General features: G+C 44.4%; 1 protein-coding gene across 4 annotated transcripts in view; it reads left to right on the plus strand.

Moving 5' to 3' along the window:
- Positions 1-23,254, plus strand: part of PAMR1 (peptidase domain containing associated with muscle regeneration 1) — a 164,538-nt gene that overhangs the window by 137,685 nt on the left and 3,599 nt on the right. For all 4 annotated transcript variants that reach the window (XM_067749392.1, XM_067749393.1, XM_067749391.1 and 1 more), the window contains 4 exons: positions 1,201-1,308; positions 17,551-17,763; positions 19,538-19,604; positions 22,791-23,023. In XM_067749392.1, coding sequence (XP_067605493.1) covers positions 1,201-1,308; positions 17,551-17,763; positions 19,538-19,604; positions 22,791-23,023 — 621 coding nt within the window. The remainder of the gene's footprint in view (positions 1-1,200; positions 1,309-17,550; positions 17,764-19,537; positions 19,605-22,790; positions 23,024-23,254) is intronic.

Consider the following 23,254-nt stretch of genomic DNA (forward strand, 5'->3'; position numbering starts at 1 on the left):
AGGGGAGAGTTAGGGGGGTCTCTTCTTCAACCTCCCCTGGAGAACTCTGGAAACTCTGGTCTCCATTGTCAAACAGTCAGACAGAGCTCTTCCCGTTCCTCAAACACCCGAAGCGTCCTGCCTGTGCTCAAGTTACTCCCTCTGACTAAACCCACCTCCCAACTCCTGCCCATCAAGTCCCACCCTTCGAGGCCCTATCGGATTTCTCCTCCCCTGTTAAGCCTTTTCCCTTGTTCTGATGGGCTGTGGCTTTGCCTTTTTCTGAATGTCTTCTAGCACTTTCTCTCTTTTCTGACACTAACTGAATCATGCTTCAGTTTATAGTCACTGCCTACTCTTCTTCCAAAGGCTCTGATCTGGTGAGTGGGAGCTCCTGTTCAACTTTGTATCCCTCTAGTGCCTTACACAGAGCAAACACTCGATTTGGGTTTGTTGAACTTGACCAAGTGATATATTTCTACACCAGGGTAAATGAATGTGGAATTGGTGGGTAACAAGCAGACTAGTGTTTCCCAAAGTGTTCTCTGTAGAAAAATAGTCCCCAGGACACTCTAAAATGCAGTCTCTCAGGTCAGATAAGCCTGTGAAAGGTGGGACGTTATGTACATTCTTAGAAATTCACAAGGCACCTCAGAATGTGGAGTGTTCGGAGAAGTTCTGCAGTAGAGAATCTGGTTAATTATCATTTAACACCAGTAGCATTTCCCCACCCTATCTGAGATCTTAACTCTCAGTATCTCAAGGGACTACTGTTTACAGAATGCGTGTCTGAAACTTCTTGAGTGCACTTTCACTAGTGTCATGAAGATCATCTTCCGGTTCCTTTCCCCCAGTATCCCGGATACTGAGCTTCCTTGGAAAAAACGATGATCTATTACCCAAGGCTGCTGTCTCCCACGGAGCGCCTACAGGAAGGGGTGAAGCCCGCCTCCGCTTTAATTGTGTGGTGCGCCTGTGTGTGTTGTCTCAGACTCTTAAGTGTCTGGAGCATACTTCTGGGACCTTGGAAAACATCAGATAACATCAGCAGCATTTGATTAATGAGCAGCTGTTTTAGGCAACCTCAAACAATGGTAACATGATATCGATAAAAGGAGTTAAAAAATTGCAGGAAGACTGACGAACAAGTGAAAGACCGGAGGCTTGAAGAAACAGACTCACTGCCCGGGGCCCTGAGAGAAGTTGCCTTTTCTCTTACAGCCTGTTCCTCGGCGCCGTGTTTCCATGACGGCAGTTGCCTTCTTGACAACACCGGATCTTACAAGTGCGCCTGCCTGGCAGGCTACACCGGGCAGCGCTGTGAAAATCGTGAGTTTGCCTCCAGAGTGGGAGTTAAGGTGTCACGTGGGGCTGGCATGGAGAGGGTTTGGGGAGCTTGCCGGGGGCGTCGTTCCCTGCTGTCTACCGTGGTCCCTCCAAGATGGTGGATAATGTGGGCTTTGCCATTGAGTGGATCTCACTCAATGGGCTGGGCTACCTTTGAGTCAGGATCTCTGGAACCACCCAGTTTTGTCCTCAACTGCTGCAGATACCTCTCAAAAAGATAACGCCTTCAGTGGCCTTGAATAACATTCCGAGCTCAAACACAGTGAGAAAGTGTCAACGGTAGAAAGCCACCATCATACGCCCACCTGGGGCCCAGAGTCTGAACTCCCTGTCCATCCCAGGATCCAAATTTTGGAGTCATGCCAGCTATGGAATTCCACACATCGTTCTCTAGGATGGCTCCCCTTCTGCTGTCACCACTCAAGTCCCACCTCCTGCCTGAGCTGTATCCTGGCTGTCCCATTGAGTCACCCACACTCTCAGACACAAGTCAGAAGCAGAACCATAGTAGTATTACCGAACCAAACGTAGGTCTGCTCGCCCACGTGCAGTGAAGCCAATCTACTGACACCGGGTTGTGGTGAAGGAAAGTGCGGCATTTATCGTGGGCACCCTACAAGGAGTCCAGGACAGCTAGGGCTAGGAAAAGCCAGAAGTCCCCGAAGGGTTTCAGCAAAGCATTTTTAAAGGCCAGGTGAGGGAGGGCGGGTCACAGGGTATGTGATCAGCTCGTGTACAATTCTCTGATCAGTTGATGGTGAGGTAACAGAGTGGCGTCAGAGGGATAAACATTATCAGTCCTTAGGTGCCAGTAGGTCTGGGAGCTACATGCCCATGATCATCAAGTAGTTAATTTCTTCCACTTGGTGGTGGTTTCAGCATCTGTAAAACAACCCAGGAAATGTGCACCAGATACTATTATCTAGGTACTTCAGAGAGGAGCTACAGCGGAGGATATGGGGGGGGGAGTCTGTCCCGGGAAGGGTCCATAGGGTCCTGTTCAGTTACAGTAGCCCTCATTAACCCTGGTTCAACCAAACAGCAGAAATAAGAAGAAACAAACACAAAGGAATAACTCACTCAGAAGCAGGTAGAAGTTTCTAATTCATGTTCTTGAAAGGCAGATCATGACTCTTCTCCGATATTAGACTCAGACTTTTGCCAGAGGAGAGAAACTAGAACATGTATCTGATGGGGCAAATCCATTGCCCTGGGGAAGGGTACAAATGCTGACCGCTGCCCACGGCAGCATCAGGTGACATCCAGCCCAGTGGTGCAGTACCCAGGACTGTGCCATTGGCAGAGAGGAACTTAAAATACACACTCTGACTAGGAATCACCTATCAAGGGTCTCTGGTAACCGAGACCCTGTGTGTGTCCTAACAGAAGTTTGAGACTTAAAACAGGTACCACAAACTGCAGCTGTCAACATGGAATGAGACGTTTGGAAGAACAAGAAGAATCAAAATGTGGGGAAAGCCAAGGAGGGCAGCTAATGACCTAGGCAGGGTTCCCCTGAAGCAAATCCTGACATGCGGATGTGTGTGGACATGCCCCCAGGCGAAGCTGGTAAGGGAGTGGGGAAGCTGGGCCAGGAGGGAAGGAAGCCAAGCAGAGTCATGATTTCAGGCAAAATCCCAGCCTTACTGTTAACAGGCAATGGACTCTGGAATGTGAAGTACATCTCAGACTGTGTCCTGGCTTTAATGCAAGGCAGCTGGGCTTTCATAGCCCAACTGCAATCGGTGATTGGCTAAGGGCTGCCTTGGGCGAGCAGGACATGCTTAAGTTTCTACGCTGTGTGCCAGAGTGGTTCCAATAACCCTTGAGCAGTGGAAGAGTTGGTAGGTGCAGGCCATTGGAAGTAAAACAGTGTAGACTGGGCGGGGGAGAGAAGATAAAGGGCATCCGAGGACAGAGCACCAGCAGTGTTTGCTACCATCGCTTCTAACTAGCGTGCACAGGTAACTTTGGGGTCATCCTATATATAAGGGGCCTGGTCTGACAGCATTCTATAAAGTTCATGCATTTTTTCAATTAATTTCATGAACTTGCCTTGCAAACAACATAGACAGAAGCCAGTTTCGGTAGCGTGTCCTTGAGTGTACATTTCATTCTACTCAAAGCACTCCTTGCTTTGGGGCGGCACAGCTGACCTGAGTGTGATTATGCCAGATTCGTAGAAAATGATGTTCTGCTTTGTGGTTCCTGCCTCGTTTAAGTTCACTGGGTTGTGTGCAAGGTAGAGAAGAGAAATGCTGCTTTCCCTTTGTTTCAAGAATTTGTATATGGAGTGATTCTGGAGTCTTGACAATGGCAAATCCTGAGCTCTACCCTTTAGATGCAGAGGGGGAACAAAAAAGGAAGGCTTAAATTCTTGGTAAACTAACTGTACGATATTAGAGCTTTGATAAATAAAGGTAAAATTGGAGTGAAGTTAAAACATCACCAAATTAGTCAAAATGCCTTTAAGAAGCTGGATCAAATCATGGAGGGGGGTTGGAGGGGGGGAAGGAAATTGGTCCAAAAGTTTTGAGTAAAATATTTATGAGTAGCTTTTGAGCCAAAAAACCCCGACTTCTCATCATTGTTATTCTATCCAGCAAAATACCAAAACAAAACAAAACAATTAACCACGACGAAAAACACGTAAAATATGTCATTATGAACTGATTCCTAGCTTGGTTCAAAACCTGTCTCAAATCACTTTTGGTCTCAAATCACTTTCCGTCTCAAAACATCAGTACAGATGGTCAAGAGAATTCTTCCTAGCTACTTTACAAAATGTTGTTCAAAAACCGTGATTTCCTTAGTACCCTGTAGCTGTGACTGGGTGAAGATATTGGTGGTGGATATCTGATATGCCATTTGCTAGCATCAATGTAGGGGACCAAATGTTTGATTATTTTCTGTAAGATTTAGGTCTGTTTTTCCTTTTAGGAAATTCAGCATGAATTCCAACTAACTCAGTGAGGGAATGATCACAGTTGGCTGTGGCAGTTTACCTTGTAATTTCTGAACAAATGTTAACCATTTTTCCTGAGCAGTCTATCATCTAGAAAATGAAAAGAAAAAAAAACTTTACTTTATTGTTTTTCTCATGAGTATATCAAAAAACCGAACAAACCTCCCTGGAGGAAATTCTTTCAAAATTAATAAGAAACTGAAGCATTCTGGGATTCTCCAAATTCTAAATTGTCCAGATTGGACTTGGCATATGTTTTTAAAAAATGGCTTTAAGAGCGCCAAAGCCGGGCTTCCCTGGTGGTGCAGTGGTTGAAAGTCCGTCTGCCGATGCAGGGGACATGGGTTCGTGCCCCGGTCTGGGAAGATCCCACATGCTGCAGAGCAGCTGGGCCCGTGAGCCATGGCTGCTGAGCCTGCGCGTCCGGAGCCTGTGCTCCGCAATGGGAGAGGCCACAACAGTGAGAGGCCCGCGTACCGCAAAAAAAAAAAAAAAAAAAAAAAAAATGCCAAAGCCAGTATTAATAAGAATTGCATCTTTTGTTTATGTAGTACCAAATCTGATGAGGGGGAACCACTTCATAGTTGCTGCTTTAATGCATTGCTCTCCTAAAGGTTTTGTGGAAAGGTAGATGATCCTTTAAGCAAATGAAGGATTTGAAGTACAGGGTGCAAGACCCTGATCTCGGTCAAATTGAAAACCAGAGGCCAGAATTCCTCATTTCCCACGTTGTTCACAATCTCTCTGACACCATTCTCACCACCCGGCTTGATGAGACTCCAGATGATGGATCGATGAGCTGTGGTTACCATCCTGTCTCATTATCAAGTCCTCCCGGAGGGCTTCCCTTCCCAGGTAAAGCCCACCTGTCTCTCTTTTCTAGAGTCCCGATTGACCGTCTCTTGATATGAGCTATTCTCTTTATCTTCTTTGTGTCTGTGTATGTCGGTGAGTGGGAGTGGAATAGAAATAGATTTTCTACTAAACTACAGAAGAAATATGTACTTGTAAAAACAATCAAACAGTACAGAGGTATATAAAATAAAAAGAGAACATTGTTTTCCCTGACCAATCCCGGTTCCAAGGGGAACCACTGTTAACAACTAGGTGAGTATCCTTCCAAACTTCTTCTATGACATGCAAACCTAGGTTGTCTATATGTTTTCAGCTGGGGGAGATTTTGTCCCCTGCTCCCACCCCCAGTGGACTTTTGGCAAACTGGAAACTTTATTGGTTGTCATAATAGCAAGGGAGGAGAGTGCTACTGACATTTGGTGGGTAGAGGCCAGGGATGCTGCCATCCTACAATACACAGGACAGCCTCCACCACAAAGAGTTATCTGGCCCAAAGATCAGTAGTGCCAAGGTTGAGAAACCCTGTTTTGAACAAAAGTGGATTAAAGTATACATACAATTTTTCAACTTTCTGTTTTCCGTGCTCATATCATAGATATTTTTTCCAGGTCATTCCTTGTTGGTCTCCCTCATGGGGGAAAGAAATGACTGCTCAGAACTCCGTTGTATGGGTGTCTATACAATCATATAATCACTCCACCCCTTAATATGGACTTGATATCACGTTTAATATTTTTACTATTATGAAGAAAGCTGCAATGAATAGCCTAACATGTTTCTTTGCTCACATGTAGAGCTATTTTTGTAAGACAAATTCCTAGATGTTGAACTGTTAGTCCAAAGCGTACACGTATTTAAACTTTGGAGAGCTGTTGTCAACATGGCCACCAAAAGGTTTTACCAGATTTTACAAGATGAACCATTTTAAATGCCAGTCCTCAAACTAAGAATCAGAACTTGCAGGTCAGAAGCCAGGATCTATTCTTGTCAAGCTGGAAACGGATTTATTTTAGAAGGAATTCTGTGGGTCTGAGGGGAGAGGTCTCGTTCAGGTTTTGTGTTGTCGTAGATGAAGAATAAGATACTGTCAACACAGGTTTGCCCTGTTCGGTTAGGGAGAGGGTGCAAGAGCCCCGAGGACAAACTTCAAGGACGGCTACCCCAGCCTTCTCAAATTGTTTTACAAGGAGCAGCAACCTTCCCCTGCTCCCAGGTGAACTCCTCTGAGAACAAAAAGAGGGGAGTGGCCCCTCCTCGGCTTTGGGGCCAAGCTAACCTCCTGCCAGCACCCTCCGTGACCCCAACCTCCCTGGGCCACCGTGTAAGAAACTGGGGCCCCTTTCTTTCCCTCTGAAATTTCCTGTTTCTTTGTATGGAACACGAGGACAAAATAAGTTCTTGAGTAAACGGTCGGAATCTTGTTTTGAAAAAGTGGAGAGCGAGGGATTCATTGCCCCGCTCCAGTTTCCATGTTGCCTTTGTTCCTCTGGCCCAGTTGACGGTGCCGGGGTCTCCCCTCTGCATCCTAATGAAGGGTGATGAAACGGGCTAAATCTTGGGGCACAATGCTCATGCTGCAGGCTCTGACACGCCTTTGAACAACACGGATCGGCTTCCACCAATTAAAGAAAAATGGTGTCTCTGGATTCATCGGGGTTTTGGAGCCTCAGAAGGTTTCCCACTAGCCTGTCCCAAGGACTGGGAAGAAAAGAGCCCAGGATGAGCTTTATACTTCAGCTTCAAAGGGCCAACCCGCGTTTCTCCGCAGAATAAGTGATTGGGAACTTTGGGGTTTTCAAGGAGACGTTAACACGGATGCAGCGAGGATGTACTGAGACCCCTAGTGGGTCACGATTGCCTCTCGCATCACAGATAAATAATGTGCCTCAGGTTACCTGGAATTCATGCAAATTCTTGTAAGATCTCTTAGGGGAGGTATGGTAAAAATGGAATTATTTCACTGGCTTTTTTTACAGTTCTAAAGGCCTATTTCATCCCTAACATGTGGAAGACAGGTGCACCTTTGTTCACAGTGAGATGATTCAATCCTGGGTGAAGAGCTTGGACTCTGGTCAGAAAGACTTTGGTTTGGTTCTAAGCCTGCAATTAACCAGCCCAGTAGATCTCGAGCAGGTCATTCATCTCCTATGAGCCTCAGTTTCGCCACTTATAAATTCCAGGAAAATATTATCTAATTCTTCTTAGGGGTGATGGCAGGGATGGAATGAGATGATCCAGGTAAGGCACTTATATATTGATATTGATGTTATTATATTGAATAATAGAAGCAGTTATTCTTATTACTACTTTTGGCCCCATGTGGCCATTTCAAGGTTTGGCAGAAAGCAGGGATTCTCTAGACAAGGGGTTAGGGTAACAGCACTAGTTTCTACAAACTAGATGATCATGACAAACCTTTCTTAGGGTTTAAGAAAATTCTCACAAGACTTTCTAAGTTTTCTCTGTGAACTCTTCCTCCTGAATCATTGCCAGACGCTAAGTATTGCTACCATTACACCAGTATCCAGGCAAGAAAGATCGGGTTTTAAAGGACAAGTAGATACTGCCAGTGCCATTGTCATAAAGGAACCCTGGATCCCAGGAGAAGACATGCACGTTGCCATGATGGGTGGGGAGTCTTTGTAGCCAGAACAGCCAGGAAGGGCCTGTTAGAGGTGATAAGTGGAGTAATGTCAGGGGGAACTAGATTGGGAAACTCCAGAGCAGGTTGCCCCAAGCATCAGGTTATCTAGTCAGCCTCCTTTTTTTCTCATGGGACTTTTTAATGGTCACTCATTTAACATGGGGTGGGCTGTATGTCAGTCCCCTGTGGTTATGCAGGAAACCTCCAGAGCATCCCTTACATATTTTATTAGAGTAACAGGGTAGAAAAGAGAATACACAGTCTGCCCTGAGAAGGTATGAGGGGTATAGGGATAACCCCAAGGGAAACAGTCGCGGGGAATCTGTAGTTGTTACCCACCAGCACTTGGTGACCCAGAGCCTTCAGAGAGTGGAGGAGCCCGGAAAGATGGCGAGCTAGTGGACGGCTTACTTCTTACACATCCCCTATACCTGAGCCTCCCACCTCCTCTCCCTCCCTAACATGGAGGTGAATCTCTGCCATCCCTCTTAGCATGTTTAGAGGGATGCTGTCTCATTTGGATTTAGATCTGGAAAGCCAAAGAGGTCACTGAACACAGTAGAAGCTGCCCTTGTATAGTTACCAAGGTATTTGTTTGTTTGCTTTTATAATTTAGGGGAAATTTTCCTTTTCATTTGGATCATTCCTTCTTGGTAATTCTGAGTCTACATAGACCCAGTGACATTTTAGTGTTAACTCTGCTGGGCTCCATGCGCCTGTGGGCCTCTTAACCAAGGCATTGCCTCTTCTCATTCAGAGTAAGATGATTGGGGTTGGTATATAAGGGATGCATTTTGCTAGTCAGTAATTGTTTTAGTTATGGATGGCATTCCAGCCAAATAATAAGAGGACAGGTCAGGCCTCCTAAACAACTCTCCAGCCTGACTGTCTCCAAGAGTTTGGGGTGGAGCGCCCATGAGTGTGGAATGGGCCACGTCCACCATTGTTTTACTAAGACTTTGCCTGCTCCTTGTTGGGGCCCCCTTGTCTTTTGCTTTGGCAGACGTGGTCACTGAGGCAGGACCTAATGCAGGGGGTGGATTTTATTTTGGTTTTGGGTTAAGAGGTAACCCATTAGAGCTGGGATGGACGGTATGCCCATGCAGGGAAGTGGGAGGAAGATGCAGAGTAGAAGAACTTGAGAGCAAAGCAGAATTAACTTCTGACGGAAACAAACATCCCTGCTGTCACAGACCCTGAGACTCCAGCCCCTTGACAAAGGCTACAGAGTTCCCACTTTTCCTTAAAGCCTCCTGCCTTGTGGGGTGTTCACTACCTGTCCCTCACCCTGCTTCAGAAGGTGAAAGCTTCCTCTCTGCAAAACACAAGACATCCTTATTGGTATCCAAGTATTAAAAATTACAGCAGTAGTTATTCTCACGATTCTCAATATAGGTCAAGCTCTGTGCTTTATGTAACACTGTCTCATTTCATTGTCACGACATCCCCCTGGGGTAGGTACTATTATCCTCCCCACTTTGCAGGTTCATCCAGCCAGACATTTTTGAGTGTCTGTTAGGTACCAGGCACTGAGGAGATAAGGCAGGGCTCTTTGGCGTATTTTCCCCCTTCATTAGGCAGAACTGTAAAACAATTCCAATCTTAGCCTTTTTCTGGTGCAGAGGAGAGTGGTCATGTCATACATTTCCCAGCGACAACTTTTTCTAGAAAAACCTTTGGTAATGGTGATGGTGGTGAGAATTACTAAGTTGGCAGGATCTCTTAGGACTCACATGTTCTCAGAAGCTCAGGACTCCTCCGCAAGGTCATTCTCTTCATCCCCAAGGCTAAACAGAATAGTATTGCCTTGTTTGGGCCATTTTCATTGGGATGTATTTTATATTTGAAAAGTTAACCATGAATGCCATGGGGGACATTTCCCCTGGTAGTTTAGTGTTATTACCCACCACCACCCCCAGCCCCATCCCCAGGAGCTGACTCAGAAACCTGAGATTTGTGGGAGCCCTAAAGGACTTACTGAGCACATCGGCTAGGTAGAAGACGGCTAAGTTTCTATAATTATGTAGGTTGCTCATCGGCTCTGCCAAATGAGGATGTGTGAAGTTCATGTTTTTGTTTTGTTTTTTTCAATTAATTTTTATTGGAGTGTAGTTGCTTTACAATGTTGTGTTAGTTTTTGCTGTACGGCACAGTGAATCAGCCGTATGTATACACATATCCCCTCTTTTTGGATTTCCTTCCCATTTAGGTCACCCTCAGAGCATTGAGTAGAGTTCCCTGTGCTTTACAATGTTGTGTTAGTTTTTGCTGTACGGCACAGTGAATCAGCCGTATGTATACACATATCCCCTCTTTTTGGATTTCCTTCCCATTTAGGTCACCCTCAGAGCATTGAGTAGAGTTCCCTGTGCTATACAGTAGGTTCTCATTAGCTATCGACTTTATACATAGTAGTGTATATATGTCAATCCCAATCTCCCCATTCATCCCAGCCCCCACCAAAAGACCAGAACTTTCTGAGGATGTTTTGAAGCTGACCCATCTCTTGGGCACAGGGAGTTTCAGCTGTCTAATGAAATAGGCCATCCAAATACTAGAGAAGTGGTATCCAAAAGACACAGTGTACCCAAAGCCAAGGACAATACTGATTAAGATCAATAGCCTCTGCCTCCAGATTGCTGCCAGATGAACAAAGAGCAGTGTGTGCAGTCCAAGCATAATTTCACACGGGCAGCCTCATTCACAACTTCGGAAGGCTGGAAGCCATCAGGGCGGCAGGGTTCCATGGGCTGGACAGGGATCAAAAGGGTTTTCAGTGGGGGTTTATATCACCAGTTGGTATCATTATTCCTGGTCGGGGGAGACCTTTGGGGAAGTAAAAGATATTGGGTCCAGAGGCACCAGACGCAGATGTTAGCTGAATAGGAAGAAGTGAGGAAGAGATGTGAGCCCGTCCAATGGTTGTCTCTGCGTGTTGGTCTCAGATTAAGTTGGGTTTCCAGAATGAAGGAAGTCCCGATGAGAAAGTTAATGCCTTTCCCAAACAGAACTTTAATTCTGTCACAAATCATTCCCTTGACTTTTTGATGAGTGAGAATGGGTGGATACCAAGAGTATGTTAAGGACTGAGACTAACAGCCCAGCTCACACTGCCAGCTAGATAATGGGGTAATGAATATTGTTGACATCTTTTTCCCTTGCTGGAACTCTCAAGATAATCTTACAGCTCTGAAACCCAGCTCCTGTTAAAGAGACAGAGCAGTCGTCTCAGTTTTTTGCTCAGGTGGCTCTCTGGCGACCCTAAATATATCATTAATATAAAATTAGAGGAAAAAAGTATGCTTTTTTTTAGGTGCAGTTTTGTAAATCACATCAAACCATTCCTGAAAGCAAGCAGGGTATAAGTGATAATTAAAGTAAAACAATTTAGAAGTGGGACAAGAACAAGCGAAGGAGAACACTAGGTGGTGCAAGAAAATTAATCAACGAAATGGACAGCCAGCAGCACTTCACCAGCTTTCTCTCCAGAGAGACTTACAGGGCTTCCAAAAGGCAAAGCGGTGATTGGATTCTTTGGTTCTTAGGGGCTTTTTCTAGATGTTGTCTTCAAATTTGAACTTACAGCTTTGAGACCAAAGGAAAAGACAAATCTTCTTGAAGTCTGGTATGTCATACTGAAATTCTAGACTCATTCATAAGAAGATAGTTTGTGAACAGGGATATACTGGTAGAGAGCAATATAATGGAGCAAGAGGTATGTTTTCTTGCCACAGCTGGAACTGCTCCCTGAGTTTTGTGATTATTTGGGGAATGGGAAAGTGGGTCCACTCCCTAAATTAGGGATGAAGAGTGTGAACTTCCTTTTCTTATAGTCAATATAGTTGATCTGACAAGAGGGCAAAAAATGTGGTATTATTTGTGTGCACCAAAAAGCTACTTTTCCTTAAAATGTCTCTACGTTATCCTGACATACTCCCTGACGTCTTCATCATTGTGTCCATTTCTTATAGACCTTCTGGACCTGGTCATATTAGCTACTTTATATTGGGTATGAATCTTCGTGCACCAGTCAGGGGAGAAGAAGCTACGACTTTATTTGCTTTAAATCAACTTAAATCTAAGACCCACAATTCAGGCCCGTGAGAAGTTCTATACCCCAGGGTTGTAAAAAGGTCCCTGGCTTCCCACAGACAGCACCAAGTCAACAGGGAGAATCCTTGGATGGTGGATTCCACGTCTACACTGTTTAGCTTAGGGAAGTCCATTGTCTTAGAGCACCTGACCCCTTCAGGTCAAAACAGCCCTGCTGGTGGGGGTGGGGGTGTGATGCTGGAGCCTGAGATATCTGTGGAGGCTGGAGAGCCTCTGATGAGATTGGAGACCCTCTGATGAGATGCAGCCTTTCTAGTTGCAGTCATCCTCCCAAAGATGTCCCAGGAGTGCTGAAAGGCAAACAGGGCCCTATGCCCAGGGCTGAGATAACAACCTCTCTCGGGTCTCATCACCTCCCCGGAGTGTTGCCCTAGGGAGGCATGAGGGGCTCTGGTACTCAGGGCTAAGAAAACAGCAGAGCTGTCTTAGCTTAGTTTCTCCCCAAACCAGACCCTGAGCCACATTTGGGTTCAAATGGTTTATTAAAGGAAGTACTCTCAGGATCAACCAGTAAGGGAATTGCAGAAGCAAAATAGGAAAGAGGAAAAAACCCAGCACGAGTGATTTCAGCTGAACTCCCAGACTCAGCCTGATCCTGTGGGGTGCTGGGAAGTGTAAATTACACCTCAAGAAACAGGAGTTGGGCTTTTGTACTTCCACACCCATCAGTCACTGGCTACAGCCAACCCTGGGGTGGGCATGAGAGAACAAAAACCTAGGCATTTTTTTTAGCTCTTCACATGGGCAAAATGGTGCCCATGCCCAAGGGGCAGTCCTGTGAAGGTGGCAGGTGCCAGCTCTCAGCAGCAAAGCACACCTGTAGAAGCTGAGTTGGTAAAAGGACACAAGGAGACCTGGGTGGGGCACCAGTAGTGATCACTGCAAGAACCATCCCACAGCCATTGCATCTCCTCTGTAAAGTGGTATCACAGCCAACTGCCTAATACTGTTGCCCTGAGAAAAAAAGAAAACGAGGGAAGGTCTTTCTTTAAATGTTTATCTGAAACAGTATCCATAGAAACGCATCCCAAGTACTATTTTGTTCGAAAGAGAGCCTGTAAAGGCATGCTAAACTTAATGTGTTCATATCCCTGGGCCGAGTCCCAAAAGTAACAGGACAATGTGCTATTTATTACTAATCATGTGATATTTTACTTAGCGAAAAGCAAGAGCTTGATGGTCCTTCACACCGGAGATGCAGATGTTTTAAAGTCTCATTTGGCTTTGTGGAAAAACATCCATCCTACTGAGGAGAAATAAAATCCAAAGTTCTTGAAAAATCAAATAGAAAAGAATCATGAGTCTGTTCAGTGGGGAGATAACAAAGGTTTCTAACCAGAGAACCCACAGGGGTAAGGGAGAGGGAGTTTGGAAGGCTAACCCTGGGGAGATGCTCTTTTGAGAGGCAGATGCTCTATGAATCCAACAGGTAGAAGTCTAAACAGGGAGAGAAAAGGATGGATAGAGGAAGTCTTAGAATTCTCTTCAAAAACATCATAGGAGGGCTTCCCTGGTGGTGCAGTGGTTGACAGTCCGCCTGCCGATGCAGGAGACACGGGTTCGTGCTCCAGTCCGGGAGGATCCCACATGCCGTGGAGCAGCTGGGCCCGTGAGCCATGGCCACTGGGCCTGCGCGTCCGGAGGCTGTGCTCCGCAAGGGGAGAGGCCACAGCAGTGAGAGGCCCGCAAACCGCAAAACAAACAAACAAACAAACAAAAACATCATAGGAGAGGGTACAGAAGGAAGAGAGAATAATGCCCAGTAGATGTTTGATATAGGAATATAATTTTAAGGCTTCATTACACAGGATTAAAATAGATGAATGTACAGAGACCATGGTTGGTAACCAGAAGTCTGAATCAACACACTGGACCCAGATCTGGAAGCCCATCACATTACCAAGAAGCCAAAAAATATTGCTTTATACTTGAATAGGCCCAATAATGGGCCTTTAGATTCCTTTATGGGTTTTTCTTTAAGGTGTATGAATTTGGGGAATTGATTTTTAAAGGCAGTAGGGTGCTTTGTAAATAAAGGCAAAAATGGGAATTAGAGCCTATGTGTAGTTTAAATTACTCCTCAAAACCAGCCCAGCCAGAAAAATGTTATTATCTTGTTTTATAGATGAGAAAAGCAAGTCTTGGAGAAATTAATTAATTTTCCCAGGCTCTGGTTTATTAAGTGGAAGAATGAATACATTTTCTGATTATAAAACTTCTAAAAAAAAGTAGAAAGAAGCAAAAAACATTCTCAGTGTTACAAACCAGAGATAATGACTGTAATTATTTTAAAGGATGTTTTTGCAGTCTTTTAACCCTTTGGCTCCTTAAATTGTTTTTCTTTGGTTTTGGTTTTTAAGTTTTATATGATATGTCTATGTGTGGTTTTCTTCATATTTATCTGGTTTGGGACTTTGTAAATCTGTAGGTTGATGTCTTTCATCAGAAAAATTTCAATTATTATCTCTTTACATATTGGTTTTGCTCCATTCTCTCTCTCTTCTTCTGGGATGCCAATTACACATATTTATTAACCTCCTCACTGTATCCTTACATTTTCCTTACAAATTTCACCTTTTTGAGTCTTGGGGTTTGTTCTGAATCTTTTCTTTGAAGTTATCTTTCAGTTTGTTAATCCCCTTACACTGTATCAGGTTTGCTATTAAACTCAGCCACTGAATTTTTACTTTATGTCATTATAACTTTTTGAGTTCTAGATTTCTCCTTTGGCTATTTTTTAAGGTTTTCAGTTTTCTACCAAAGTTCTCAATTTTGTCTTTTATTTCCTTGAATATATTCAGTCTATTTATTTTTCAGTAGTGTCAGACAACTACATTATCTGAATCCTTTATGAATCTGTTTCTAATGTCTGCATTTCTCTTGAATTTCAGCTGTACAGTCTCACCTTCCATTGAACCCTCACTTGGAAGCATCATTCAGCTCAACCCTGGTGACATTTCATGAGCATAACTTAAAACCAAATAAATAGTTCTCCATTCTAAGATTTTAGCAAGTTTAAGGTGCACCGTTGATTTAATTATAGCTGTTCTGGGGATTGGGAGTAAAGAAATATTACAGGAAATGTAGGCATGTGACCTGATTTCAGACACATCACGTTATAAAGGAATAGGCATTTAAGAATTATATAAATATGGTAGAATTCCTCAGCCGTGGGCAGACCTGTTTGGATATCTTGAGTCCGTTTCCCTTTAAATCTTCCTTTAAAGCCTCTTCAGTGAGAGGAAGAAAGAACCTGAATTGTCCTAAGGCTTTATTACCTCCAAGAGCTCGAGAACTCTCCAATGTTCCTGCCAGTTAAACGCACGTGAAATGTAACAGAAATAGGATCCATGAGAATCCTGCACGTAGGAGATCATGGAGTGGGAGCCAACTGGACCAGGAAGCTACTTACTTCTAAGAGGAGAAAAATGCAACGATTAGGCTTACAGTAGAAGCCTCTTCTTGCCTTCTGCTGAGACTGATGTGGCTAGAGGCTAGTTCGTTTCCTTTCAGTATTCCAAGATGGGTCTTAAGTATCACCCGATCGTTCTTGGCCATGAGCTCTAGCAAGCAAAGCTCAAAATGGATGAGGAGCTACACTTGAATTACACAAATCATAGCCCTTTGATATAACCTAACAGGCCACAGATTCAAGTGTCTGCCGGAGCCAGGCAGCTGGTCGCTGGGGGCCTGTGGCCGAGGCAAGGCTGTGTGGTCCAGTCCAGGCAGGGAGCTCCTCCCCACACCAGCTGATTCTTGCCGTGTGAGCATACAGACCCAGGGTTTCCAGAACTGAATTTTGTCAGAAGCCAGGAACACAGATTTCTGTGAGAAATGCCCTGATTTTTATGTTGACAGTGAATTCCATTTTCTAAAATTTGCATGTATAACACATGTTTTGGAGATGATTGAAGTCTGTGGGCTTTTGCTGGTTGTTTCTGGGCTACACGTTCAGCATTGAATGAGTCTGTACTATAGGAAGGTGGCCCCATGACTGAAGCAATATGGAATGCTTGCTCTCGCGTCATAGAGGGGTTCCTGGAAATAGAAGCACTGGGGGACTTTCTGAGTCCACTTGAAGCTTCAGAAAAGTGCATTGCCCTCACTATACCATTTCAGTCTTGTTTTTGTTTTTTTTTTTTTTTTTGTGGTACGCGGGCCTCTCACTGTTGTGGCCTCTCTGGTTGCGGAGCACAGGCTCCGGACGCGCAGGCTCAGCGGCCATGGCTCACGGGCCCAGCCACTCCGCGGCATGTGGGATCTTCCTGGACTGGGGCACGAACCCGCGTCCCCTGCATCAGCAGGCGGACTCCCAACCACCGTGCCACCAGGGAAGCCCGCATTTCAGTATTTTTTTTAAACAGCTCACTCAGTGAGGTCCTTTTTTGACACTTAAAATGGGGCTTTGGAGTCAACCCTCAGGGAAACTGCTCAAAGTACATAGCCCAAAACACACTGAGTGTCATTGAGATCATCTGTCATGTGATCTACAGGCAGTCTTAGAGCAGACAGACCAGAAACTTGGACAATATTAGCAACCTTGCCAAATTACACAGAGGAATATTCATTAATTTTTCATTCTCAAATATTGTAGAAGTATTATATGAATGGACATTAATTTCTTGCCTGGAGGCAAGCGAGTAAGTTGTTTGAAAGGTAACTGGGACATTTATGGGAAGTAAAGCATGTCCAGTGCATAATTGTACTGCGTGGGGAATGAACCTGTGTCTTAGAAAAAATGATTAAAAAGAGACTAGGGAGGCTGATAGAGTGATTGGTACCCAAACTCAGTAATTAAATGTTGAATTCTTCAGGGGACTTACTCTGTGTCCTTAGGCAAGTAATATTCAGTAATTTGCCATAATCCATTTGAGAAAAATATGTTATCTAGCTGATAGAGTATTTCCAGGATATATCTAATATCCTGTTCAGTGCTTAGAATAGCTGGTGATGCCAATTTTACTCTAAGTAGCTGTGCAACATGAATTAGAGAATAGAGGTATCTTTGTAATGAATATTGTTAAATGTTTAGATGGAACGTTATATTTGGAGATCAAGGGAATTTGTTGTATCTCTGAATTTATATTGTCCTCTAGTGTTCTTTAATTACAACTTCTAACACACTAATGTTCCAGCAGATGAAATATAAAATCTAAATTTATATATGTACTCGTTTCGAATCTGTTCTACTTTCTGGGTACAACACAAATAGGAAACTGAATAGTCTGGTTTAATTGCCTGAGCTTTAGGGAACGAAGGAGATGATATTACAACACTGAAAACCAATAACCCTTGTATACTGATCATAAAAACTTAGGCAAAATGTGTATTTTGTCCAGGCCTGGCCATCTCCCACAGTTTGAGAAACAAACGAACATGATTATATGAGAGACCGTTGTAGTGTCAAATTTATTTGTATCTGGGATGAAACACTTCTCAATTTAAGAATAAATCGTAAAAGCAAGGGGAAGATATGTCTAATGCATGCATTTTTCTATTATGAGTTTTCTCTTAGTAATTCCTTTGAGTACCATTGTTCGCAGGTTCTGTATCACTGCGTTTTTAATTCAATGGGACTTGAAAAGATTTGATGCTAAAATGGAATGCTTCAGACTATTAATAGCTCTCCTTTCCTTTCCACTTTCAGTCCTTGAAGAAAGAAACTGCTCAGACCCTGGGGGCCCAGTCAATGGGTACAAGAAAATTACAGGAGGCCCTGAGCTTATCAATGGGCACTATGCAAAAATTGGCACCGTCTTGACCTTCTTTTGTAACAACTCCTATGTTCTTAGCGGCAATGAGATGAGAACTTGCCAGCAGAATGGAGACTGGTCGGGGAAACAACCCATCTGCATAAAAGGTAACTTGCAAATAATTTTGAAGTCTGTAGAAATAGATGGAGTTGCTGGGCATTTTGGTAGCTCTCATACATGTTTTTGAGCCCCTGGAAAAATGCCTTCTCTCTTAAGTTCTCACTGGAACCATACATTACTTTTAGGTTGGAAATCATCCATAAAACATTTGCTTCTTTTTTGAACTGCCAAAGGACCTGCTTATCCTAATCACAATGACTTGATGTGATCAAGAAGAGTGATGTAGTTAACAGAGCAGTTTAGGAAAGATGACAAGGCTGAGTTTTATACATGTAAACCCAAGCATAGATTTGAAGCAATTAAAATGCATTTATATGGCTACATTTATCTACTCTCTATGCAATATTAAATTAGTGCAAGAAATAAAAGAACGCAATAGACACATCATCCCTGCCAGCCTATGTGGAGGGAGGTTTGAGATGTTAAGATGTTTAAAAGCATCTTAAAAAGACAGTAAACCCTTGAACATTCAAAGGAGAGTTATAGAACAAATGAGTGGTGTATATTCTGAGAAGGAGTGAAATAGAGACGATTGCATGTAGCAGAGAGCACTGGAACCTGTCTGGGAAGCAGGGAAGGATTTATAGAGGTAAAGAGGAGTTGGGATGATATTCCAGTTAGAAGACAAAGGGAAGGTGGTGTAGGCAGAAGTGAAAGAATCATGGTAAACAAAAAGTGAATCAGTCCTGGAATCTGGGAGGTACATTTTAAAAGGTAGTTGGGGGCCAGAACAAATGGAACGTTGCATAGGGAAGTTTGGACCTTACCCCACTTGAGAGTGGGCATGCAGTTTCTTGCTGAGTTGATTCCCTAGCTGCTCCAGGTCGACAGCCCCTCTCCTTTTGGTGGCAGGTCACAGTTATCTAGCTGTTTCCTGGGAAGAAAAGCATCTCCTTGGCCTAGATTATCCAGATAATTGCTTCAATCCTCCACTTTCCCTTCTGAGTGTTTGTCAACAACCTGAATCATGGGAAAGGAACGAAAGAAAGATTTGTGAAAGGAAGAAATCACTTTAGACTTTAGCCAGGAGCAAGCTTCATCCTCACCAGCACAGACTCTGATTCTTGATTTCATTAAGTATGGAAACGGTGTTACATATGTCCTTGGAGATTTTTGTCAACTCTTCTCTTACAAATTAATACAAGCAGAGTTCCCTAGGTTGCTAATTAGACGAATGTTGGCTGCTTGATTGGGAAAGTGAGATGGGAAGGATTCCTTTTCACTTGTGAAGAAAGAGAGACTTCAAAAAAATTAAACTGGGCTTTGAGTTGCCCTCAAAGGACCTTTGGGAGCCTTAGTTGCAGCACATGGAGGAATCAGTTACTCAAGATTTATTGATGGTTGACACTGCTGTCTGGTTTTAAATGAGAGCCTTGTGATTCACCATGCTGGGCTATATTTTAGAACCTTGACCTTGGCTTTTATTCTGTATTGATTAAGTTCGCCAATACTATCTATGTGAACAGATAATCCTAATCTATTAATTATCATTGTTTCATATCAGCTGGGGGGAGCATCTCTGCAGAGGTGTTTATTCTACTTGGGTTCTTCAAAGGGGGTTGCCAATTTAGATAAAACTCAGCATGCTCTTTTGCTAAGCGAGCTGTCCAAGTCTGGCTAATGTATCTTACCTTTGAAAGCCTGAGGAATGTGCACTGGTCTCCAGAAAGGGTGGTCAGGTATGAATCTGAACTGAATGATGTGAACAGTTAATATGGAAAAGGATTATGCAGCATTGTCTTTTTTTTTTTTTTTTTCTAGCCTGTCGAGAACCAAAGATCTCAGACCTGGTGAGACGGAGAGTACTTCCAATGCAGGTTCAGTCAAGGTGAGGTTGAAACACCTGAACTCTGCTTTAAAGGTGAATGAACGTTCCTCTCCCACCCCCTTTCCCCACTGGTGTTTGGCCAAAGACAGTCTGAGGTTTCTTAGGGACACTCAGTGCTGACTGGCCAAGGAAGAATAGGGCTCGTTAGATGGAGGCTCGTTAGCCAGCTGCCTTTAGCCAAGAGGTGGCAACTGTTGGAAGATGCACAGATTTCATTGGATTGTGGGAAAGTAAGTGGTGGTGGGAAGCCAGACTTTGAGACGGTCTTTGAGGAGCTGGATTTTAATACTCGAGTCTTCCTGAAATTACTACGTATTTACTATGCAGCCAGCTGTGGCTTAGGAAGATGTTCGTGGTAGTGACCAATCAGATAAGGCAGGCTGGTGGGGCCAGGAACCGGAGATGAATGACTTGCCCCTGAGGAGGGATGTGAGGCCTCAGGGATACCCACCCAGCGTTTTTCCTGGAAAGATAGAGGTGGGGACCCCTGGTGGCAGCTGTGGAACCTTACACCCATGGCTCCAGAAGGAACCTGCTTCCACTTGATTTCAACGAGGCTTAGTGCCTGGTTTCCTTCAGTTCCCTGCTTAGTTTTTACCTGGCAGAGGGACCTTCCAAGACCATCCTTTTAAAAATAGCAACCCCGGGCTTCTCTGGTGGCGCAGTGGTTGAGAGTCCGCCTGTCGATGCAGGGGACACGGGTTCGTGCCCTGGTCAGGGAGGATCCCACATGCCGCGGAACGGCTGGGCCCGTGAGCCATGGCCGCTGAGCCTGCGCGTCCGGAGCCTGTGCTCCGCAACGGGAGAGGCCACAGCAGTGAGAGGCCCGCGTACCGCCAAAAAAATAATAATAAATAAAAATAACAACCCCACCTCCACCCTGACCGCTGAGCTGACTTCTTTAGCCAGCGCTCTCTGACCTTTACAGAGCTCTCCAGTTTTCACCTTGGCATCCATCTCCACCTGTTGTCCTACTGATATTTTGTTCATTTATTTGTTCAATTTCTGTCTCCCTGTACCCCACCAAAAAAATGTGAAAGTTATAAGTGCAGGAACATTTTCTGTTTGGTTCACTGAACTTCTAGTTCCTAGAAGGGTGCCTGCCACATGGTGGACACCCTCAAAATACTGAATGAATGAGTGAATGAATGAATGGATTGGATCAGTTGGTTCAAGACCTGCTGTCATCTCTCTTTAGCACTGGGTATTCTTGGGCAAATTCCTAAGCTTACTGAGCCTTTAGTTCCTCTTTTGAAAAGTAAGGGTGATCACAATAACATTTGTCTCTGGGGACTGTTCAGGATTAAATGCAAGGCAAATAGCTAGCATTTACTGGGTGTTTGCTCTGTGCCCGTTACAATTCTGAGTTCTTTACATATATTAGCTCATTTAATCTTCACTACAACCTCTGAGGTAAGTAGTATTATTACCATTTCATTTTAGATTTTATTACTTTTTATTACAGATGGGGAAACTGAGGCTCTGAGAGGGTGAGGAACTTGCCCAAGGTCACATTGCTAGAGGAAGGAGCAACCCAGGATGTAAATCCAGGGTCTTCAGGGGCTGCTCCCTGATGCATGAAGCTTGAACTAAGCCTTATATAAAGGCCTTAAAAACACCTTGCACCTATGAACACCTGTAAGCAGTATCTATTGCTTTTAGAAATGGTAACAATGAATCCCAGTGACTGGAGCTGACCCCAAACAAGTGATCTGAAATATTCAAAGTTCAGGATATTCCTTCATCTCTCACTCTGCCTCTGGCTCTCTCATTCCCTTTCCTTTTCGGGCAAGGCATTTCCTTGGGGACAGTGGCAGTGGAATCCAGTATTTCTACCCACCCTCCTTTCTGACCTTTGTGATTTACCTGGGGCTGGACTCTCCAGTAAGTATTCTTCCCAAGGAGACATCTTGGAGAGGAGGCCCAGAGCTGTTAAAAAAGACCACCACCGGGCTTTGCATTTTGTAAAGCGGTTGTAATGGGGGCTTAGGTGACAAGGTGCCAGGTGTCTCATGTAGTTGAGAAAGCAAGCCTAATACTTGGTTGTAAATATCTTTCTGGAAGATACGCTGCTGAGTGGGGATATGATGGTCTCCAGCAGCCGGGCTCACCCAGGAACCCCCAAAGGCAGCGCAAAACCTTCAATGGCCAAAAGCTGTGTTTGTTTGCAAGTCCAGAAGCTCCCTGAACTGCAGACCTGGTTCTAAACTTGAGCTAAAGATTTGTTGGATGAAATCAATGTGGATGGAATGTTTGCTCTGAGCACACCACGGTACAGACACGTGAAACAGATTTCTTACGATGGATTGGCATGGCAGGGAAACCAGGGTGGGAACCATGACTGCCCTGTGTTGCCTGGGGTACTGTCTTAGCTTCCTGTGTGCCCTTCAGCACTCCTACCTACCTCTCTGGGCTTCCTTCCTCCATTCATTAAATGGGATGAAAACACTGATTCCTAAAGGAACTCTAACTTGTCACTTAACAGTCATTATGCACTGATATAAAATGAGCACAAGTTGTGTAGTGTGCATAGCTCTCTCCCAAGAATCCCAGAGTGGTCTCTGGGTGCTTCAACTTCAGGGCTCATTTAAAAGACCTTTTCACATTCGCACACAACGCTCCTTATTTCTCCCAATCAATGTGCTCTGAGAGAAGGTTTTATTCTCTGAGGTGGACTAATTACATCTGCTAATTGCTAAATCAATTCCTAATACTGCCCCATTATGATAATGGTTAGAGAAAAGCAGCCGCTTGGATTTCTCCCCTTGAAATTAACTTCCTTTTTTGTTTAATTTCACTATTAATTTTTGTGTGTGTGCATGTATAGCATAGCAGCTATTATGTCAGATATTATGCTCTTTGGTTAAAATCCAGGGCAGCTGGCGGCATGCCAGAAATGGAAATGGAGGAATAAGTTGAAGGTTGAAGTGTGCAAAAAAATCTGCTCAGTGGTAGAAGAGGCATTCGTGTGTGTGTGTGTGTGTGTATGTGTGTGTGTGTGTGTGTGTGTGTGTGTGTGTGTATGAGAGAGAGAGAGAGAGGTGTGAGGGGAGAAAGGGAGAGAGACACACAGAGGATGAGATAGCTGTTTTCCCTTCCTCTGTAAGGAATGGGCTTGGATACTAAAAGAGCCACAATGACTGTCTCTGGCCCTCCTCTCTCTCCGGGCCGGGTGCTCCGATGTAGGGAGACGCCATTACACCAGCTATACTCATCAGCCTTCAGCAAGCAGAAGCTGCAGGACTCCTCTACCAAGAAGCCAGCCCTTCCCTTTGGAGACCTGCCCCCTGGGTACCAATACCTGCACACCCAGATCCAGTATGAGTGCATCTCACCCTTCTACCGCCGCCTGGGCAGCAGCCGGAGGACATGTCTGAGGACTGGGAAGTGGAGTGGGCGTGCCCCGTCCTGCATCCCTAGTGAGTCAATGCCTGTCCTTGGTCTAGAGCAGCTTAGGCAGCCTATTGCTGCCTATGAAAAGCCACTGACCCTATTGAAGACTTTTTTGGGAAAAACTCCTTGTCCAGAAGAATGGCCCTCTAACACTTTCCCTAGCTTGGTGAAGTCTGAAATTCCACAGTTAGAGCTTCCTTCCTTTGGCTTAAACATATTACCCAGGAGAAATAAACTCGTTAAATCTTAGACGAAGT

The sequence above is a fragment of the Pseudorca crassidens genome, chromosome 9 (genome assembly GCF_039906515.1).
Source record: "Pseudorca crassidens isolate mPseCra1 chromosome 9, mPseCra1.hap1, whole genome shotgun sequence".
Taxonomy (NCBI): domain Eukaryota; kingdom Metazoa; phylum Chordata; class Mammalia; order Artiodactyla; family Delphinidae; genus Pseudorca; species Pseudorca crassidens.